Genomic DNA, 6,591 nt, shown 5'->3' with positions numbered 1-6,591 from the left:
TTACAAATATTCTGCTAGTTTTTCAGGATTCTGCACTTGTTCAGGGGTGCAGTTCCAAAGCACTGGAGGTGGCCACCATCCCAGGTATTTGCTGATGCTGTTCCACATACCTCGCCACTCACAACTATGCAGCCTTGGCGTGTTCTTAAATCGCTTGCTACACTTTGGTAAAACCAAAAACGATACTCCTAAGAGACACCAGTTGATGTATTTTAGCTACCAAGGATATTCAAGGTACTGATAAGTTATTGTAATGAAGGAGGAAGCATCACGGAGGAAGGTAGCAAAGGTGTCATTCTCTATTTCCTTCAGAAAAAAAAGCTTCTTAGACAAAGAAGTATAATTACTGTCTCCACAAGATGGTGCTTGAAGTGCAGTAATAGCTTCAGTATGAAGCTCAAACGCCAGATTAAGCTCAAGGTCAGTGTTCTAATAACCAGTTTCCCAGGCAAAACACCACTAATCATTACAGAGCACAGCAAACTGCAGAAGTCAACATCAGTCTTTAATATATACAGCAAAAACAGGAGCATACTTCAGATCAAATAAAATAATGTAAAAACAGATAAATCAATACAACTGAGAGATATAAGTCCCTTAATACACTCTAGTCAATCTGTTGTTATCTCAAATCCTTCTTGGACCAGGCCGTGCACCAAAAAGAACTGTTGTGGCTTAATCCAAGGTGTCACCTGGGACCACGCTTCCTCTCACTCGCTCCACCTCCCCAAGTGGGATGGCGGAGAGAATTGCAAATGAAAAAAACCTCATGGATTGAGATAAAAACATTTTACTTGAACAGCAAAAGAAGGGAAAAATATAATAATAGTAGTAGTAATGGAATATACAAAACAATTGATGCACAGTGCAATTGCTTAGTGCCTGCAACACCAATAGTTCATGTGTTCCCAAGCAGGAGTATTTGCCTCCTGGTCAACTCCAAGCTTGTTGGCAAAGATGCTGTGTCCGACTGACTCTTCTGTGTTTCCCCTCCATGTAGGCGAGACACTGCCAGAGAAGAACCCAAAGCATCCAGAGCTCCAACCTGAGTGGGATTCTGTGAGCATCTGGTCAATTGCTTCCCTCCACCACAGTATCGACATGGCCAAGGTAACGAGCTCCCTGACACATGTCAGGAGACACGTGTGAGCAAAGTAACCCAGAATCAGCAGGGTTGGCATGGCCTCGCTGTCCCTGTTGAGAGGGTTCCTGCTCTCCCCACGTAGGGACTGTCCGAGGGTGGCACTGCAGTGTCCCAGCAGCCGCTCCAGCCGTCCTGGACACCAGGGAGCCCTGGTTCCCTGCAGGGCAAACACATGATGCCCATGCTCCCAACCCTCCTCCCTCAACCTGGGGAGCCTCTGCTTTAATCCTCCCCCTGCAGTGATGCAGACCCTGTTTCCATGTCCCTGCAGGCACTGCTGACAGCACTGCCGGGATCTCCGGCCAGAGCTGCTCGTGCTGCTCAGCCCAGCAGCACCAGCAGGGTGGTCAGCACAACGTGTCTTCCCTCCCTTCCTTCCTCCTGTAGCTGTTTGGAGAAAACCGCCAGCCTGCTCAGATGATGGACATTCTCATGGTGGCCATTGAGGCCTTGACAGCAGAGGACATCTGTGACAGGGAGATGGGCAGAGAGGTCCTGGACATGGCCATGGGAGACCTGGCCTCCTGGGTGACAGATGTAAGTGCCCTGTGGCTGGATTGTCCTGCCCGTGAGCCCTGTCAGGCCTTGTCCTTCCCTCCTTCCCTAAAGCAGCTCTCTCGGGCACCTGAAGCCATTTCAAGGCAGCGGAGAAGGACGGGGAGGGCAGCAGTTTCAGTGGCAGCTTGGGGAATGGCTGCAGCAGAACCAGGGGCTGCAGCATCCTCACCCGTGTCACATCCAGGTGCCAAAGCTCATGAGATACATCTACAAAAACATTGAGTGCGTCTCCACGGAGCCAGCCCGGCACAGCCTGGACTCACTGCTCCTCCTGCTGACCGAGCGGTGCCCCAGGGAAGTGGTGAGGAGCCTGCTGGAGATCTCTCCAACATGTGACAGGTACTGGTGCTGACAGCCCTGGGGCTTGTTCCCTGTGGGGAGGAGGGCGCAGGGATTCTCTGGCTGCCAGACCCACACCCCCGAGGAGCAGGGCCTCCATCCCACCGCGTGTCCCAGCCCCACTGGGTCAGCCAGGCCCGCAGCAGCCCAAACTGGCCAACCTGGAGCCCAGAGCCACCACGCTGCTCCCTGCCCAACGGGGAACACCAGCTCAGGCCCCTCCTGCCTGCCCGGGCAGGGCCCCCGGGCACCCCAAGCAAAATGGTGGGCAGGGCCAGGGCTGCAGCACCGCCCGGCTCTGGAGGACCTGGCTGGGACATGCTGCCCTGGCCGAGGCAGCCCCGCTGACGGGCGCTCTGGCTCTGCAGCGCTGCCCTGGCCATGTGGGAGGTGATGATCTCCATGCCTGGGACACTGTGGAGTGTCCTGACCGAGCTGCGCAGCCTGCTCCAGGACCTGCGTCTGCGCAAGGTGTTCAGCTGTGCCATGGAGGACGTCTGCATCAGTCTCCTGGCTGTGAGTGTCCAGCTCATCTTCAGGGCTGTGCCTGCCTCTGCGGGGAACCAGGCAGAGCCCCCTCCCCAATCTGTTGGCCTCCGAATGGCCGGCTCCCCCAGGACATATGGACATGGCCTCTCAGGGTCAGCAGGGACCTGCCCAGCACCACCAGACCCTCTGCCAGACGCCTGGGGCTGCCCCGTGCGGTTTCAGCCCTGTGAAAACACACCACGTCTGCCCTGCCCAGGCAGCACTGTGCTCACCCCGCCTGCATTGCCCTGCCCGGCTCTGCCCCCTGGAAACCTGGGCCAGGGGCAGAGAAAGGGGCAGAAGCCAGAGACAGCCCGGCTGCTGGCCCTGGGGCAGAGGCACGTTCTCTGCACGGGCTGAGGGCCTTCAGCTCTGGGAGAGGAGACACCTGCCACCGGCTTTGTCGTGCCTCCTTCGTGCCAACACACTGGAGGGAGCCCCGCCGGCCCTGCTGGTCTCTCACTGCTGCCTTCACTTCAGCTGCTGCTGCGCACGGACTTTGGATCAGAGAAGTTTGCTGCCCTCTACAAACCCGAGATGTTCCTGAGGAATCCGAGTTGGGTGATGCTCTCGGTGGTGCTTGAGAGCCTCAGGCTTTCAAAGGCACATATGATGGTGAGTGAGGCACAGTCAGCTGGAGCCACGTTGGCAGCTGGGGGCTGCAGCAGTGGGTAATGCGTTGGCTTGGCCTCGGTGGGAGTCTGAATGTGGGGTGATGGCTCCAGCCCCCCTCTCTGCTATGGAGGGGGCTGGTGGGTGCCTGGGGAGCCCTCCAGCACAGAGGGTTTCCCATCCTTCCGCCCCTTCAGGCTTGTCAGAAAAGGGGGTGGCTGAGCAGGGGACACTGCTCTCCTGCACCCCCTTCCCTGCTCCATGCTCTCCCCACATCCCCATCAGTGGCCGCTGCCTGTCAGGAGGCTGCTGCAGCGACTCCTGTGCCACCTGCTGGGAAGCTGAACGGGAGGCTGGTCCTCAGTGGCCAGAGCATTTTTGCCAGGGTGGTCTTTCAGCGCTTCACAAGAAGGAAACTGTGTTTCTTACAGGCAAGAAAAATACTGGTCCTGCTGCCAGACATCATGGAGACCATGCAGGACACCAACAGTGATGTCAAGAGGAAGGCCCTGCTACTCTTCAGGAACACGATGGGTCACCTGGGCAGGGAGGAGGCGAGCCCAATCGCTCTGCAGCTGGCGGAGAAGCTCCTGCCCCTCTTTGATGATGTAAGGCTGCCCTGGGAGCCCCAGCCCCAGCCCTACAGATGGGCGCTCGGCACAGACAGCTGCCCCTCAGCCCAGCCCGTGGGCACCCTCGGGCAGGGCTCCCCTCGTGCTCCTCTTGCGTGGCCTTTCAGGGCTCTGGGGCCATCCAGCCTCAGCTGCAGATCTGCCCCACAGCTCCTGTGCTCAGGATCCGACCCCTCACATCAGCCGCGCTGACGCCCTTGCTCACCGGGGGCTGGGAGTGCCTGTTGCTGAAGTTCCCCATCCTCCTCCCTACCAGGAGCCCAGTGCGGGAGCTCTCCATCAGCCTCTTCAGAGATGTGATGGACACTGTGGTGGGGAGAAATAAGAAGATGCTGAGGAAGACAGTGAAGAGGGTCCTGGTCCCCCTGTTCCTCCATACGAATGACCAGAGGAAGAGCGTGGCCGAGGTGCAGTGACAGAGCTGTTGGGACGGCTGTGCTGCAGCAGCAGCCCAAGGCCACCCCACACGAGTCCCCACAGGCTTCCCAGCTGTTCCTGCACATGTGGGAGGCCAGGGCTGGGAGTCCCCATCACTGCCCCCAGGTCTTTGAGCCCCCAGCGCTGTCCCCCAGGGCTGTGCCCAAGAGACCCCCAGGTGTTTGGGCCCGAGACAAGCCCAGCCCCTGAGGGCAGGATGGCCTCAGGACAAAGTCCTGCTCACCCAGTTCCCCTGCATTGGGCCAGCTAACTCGGTCTGTGCAGGGGGCTGCAGCGCTTACAAGGGCTGCAGAGCCAGCTTGTTCAGGTGTCCTGCTGGGGGACGCCCGCGGGAGTTGCTGCTGGCTCTGTCCTGCCCCGGGGTCTCTGGGGCTCCAGCCCTCGCTGCCTGCAGCCGTGGGCCCTCAGCTCCTCTGCCCTTCAGGCTGCCCCCAGCCCCGGCGGCAGCTCAGCAGCTCTTGGGGATCTGTTCTGCTGGCCAGCAGCATGAGACACCTGAGGTGGCGGCTGCCCCGTGGCCCTGCCCTGGGCACTGAACCCACTTCAGACTCCGTCCCCTGATGCCTCTTCCCATAAGGGGCTGGGAACAGCTCATGCTGGGCCAAGAGGAGGGAGGGTACCAGGTGTCTTCCCCTGGGCTGCAGTGCCATCTCCCAACCTCTGCTTCTCTGCAGGCCTCTAGGGACACCCTGCTGGGCTGTGCAGGGTTCCTGGGATGGAGGAACCTCAGCACCCTGGTCCGGACGCATCAGACACATCGCATTGGAGAGTGTTTGGTGAGAATTGGACGAGGGCTGCCCCAGCTGCCCCGTGGGGAGGGCTGTGCAACTGAGCCTCACCTGCCCTGTTCCAGCCCAGAGCCCACAGCCTGGAGCCACATCCTCCTTCCCTGCCTTCAAGCACAGAGCCCCCAAGGGCTCTTCTCCTGGCCCCTCTCCCCTCCCTGCCCCCAGGTGCTAAACAAGACCCTGGCACATGTTGGCCCTGGCCGTGGGACAAGAGGGGTCTCAGCACTGCCAGGCCCCCTGTGCCCTCTGCTCTCTCTGAACCTCAGCCCCACGGGGCTCCTGTCTGGGAGGGAAGAGGCCACTGGGAGGAGGGACGGGTCTGGGTGGCTGGGCAGTGTCTGTACCAGACCCATGCCCTTGTGCTCTCACCAGCTCCAGCAGGACAGGAGCAGGCTGAAAGAACAGCTGTGTCAGAGCCTGCTGTACGTGAAGGACGCTCAGGCCACCGTGCGCTTGGAGGCCGTCAGGTTCACCGGTGAGCCACAGCCCCCGGGACCCTCTGCTGGCAGCCTGGCCCCCGTCCCCACCGCTGCACGGGCAGCAGGGGTGGCCCTGGGGCTGCCAGAGCCCCAGTGCCTCCAGGAGGGCCCAGCGCGCAGGGGGCTCGTTCGCTGGGAGCCTTGCTCAGCCCCAGCAGCCTCGGGTCCCGTCCTGCCCGGGGCCAGCCCTGCCCAGGGTGCAGGGTGTGCAGCCGAGCCGGCCGGGCCGGGGCCGTGCTGCTGGGAGCGTGCTGGGGAGCAGAGGCCTGACAGGAGCACCTGGCGCGTCCCGGAGCAGCAGCTTCCAGCTGGTCTGTTGCTCTCATCTGCTCCTCCTGGCCAGGGGAAGAGACGCGTGGGGCTGGCACAGTCCGGAGGGGACTCCTGGGGGTCTCTGCAGGCAGTGGGGACTCATCTCTGCTCTGCGTCCCTCTCTTGCAGTCCTCCTGCCCTTGACAGAAAACTCTGATCCCTGCGTCAAGCACTTGGCACATCAGACCCTCTACAACCTACTGACAGAGTTCCCAAGACCACAATGGAGCTGGTGGTTGCTGAGCTGCTGGATCTGTGGGAGCCAAAGAGAATAAATTCTCCCTCAAAAATGGCCATATTTGAATATCTTTTTTTCACTGAAGCTGGAAGACAAAGCCCAGTCCCGTGGTGTCCTTCCCATGGGGACCACCCTGAGCGTGCCGAGCAGTGTCACTCCTGGCCTCTGCCGCTGCCACGGGACAGCACAGCTGGACCCGGGGTGTCCTGGCAACAACGCCCCAGTGACCTGCTGGTCCACATACTTCTGTATAACCTGTCCAAGGCCCTTTAGCTGGAGCCGCACGTCCTGCCGTTCCCACATCCCAGAGCTCCAGCCTTGGGGATCCATGAAGGTACTGAAAGAAAAGAGACAGGCAGTGTGTGTGGGGAGCAGGGCAGGGGATTGGAGAGGCCAGAGAATGGGAAAAGCTTTGCCTGGAGCAGTCCTAACTCATAAGTGTGCTTCCCTCCCATGGCAGTGCCTCATAAACAAAGGGTCGGATGTCCAACAGCAGCTCCATCACCCAGTTCCTCCACTTGCC

The 6,591-nt window shown here is 59.8% G+C and overlaps 1 protein-coding gene across 1 annotated transcript; it reads left to right on the top strand.

Annotated features, from left to right (window-relative positions):
• Positions 1–1,022: 1,022 nt before the first annotated feature.
• Positions 1,023–5,481, top strand: LOC309441101 (uncharacterized protein). The gene is made up of 9 exons (XM_082055512.1): positions 1,023–1,110; positions 1,532–1,681; positions 1,887–2,041; positions 2,410–2,557; positions 3,050–3,184; positions 3,613–3,789; positions 4,070–4,220; positions 4,926–5,027; positions 5,412–5,481. Exons 1-7 carry the CDS (start codon positions 1,102–1,104, stop codon positions 4,136–4,138), a joined length of 843 nt encoding a protein of 280 aa, XP_081911638.1. The 5' UTR covers positions 1,023–1,101; the 3' UTR covers positions 4,139–4,220; positions 4,926–5,027; positions 5,412–5,481.
• The last annotated feature ends 1,110 nt before the right edge of the window (positions 5,482–6,591 follow it).

Source organism: Streptopelia decaocto (assembly GCF_964273445.1).
Source record: "Streptopelia decaocto genome assembly, chromosome: 6".
Lineage (NCBI taxonomy): Eukaryota > Metazoa > Chordata > Aves > Columbiformes > Columbidae > Streptopelia > Streptopelia decaocto.
This window is presented reverse-complemented; position numbering and strand designations above follow the sequence as displayed.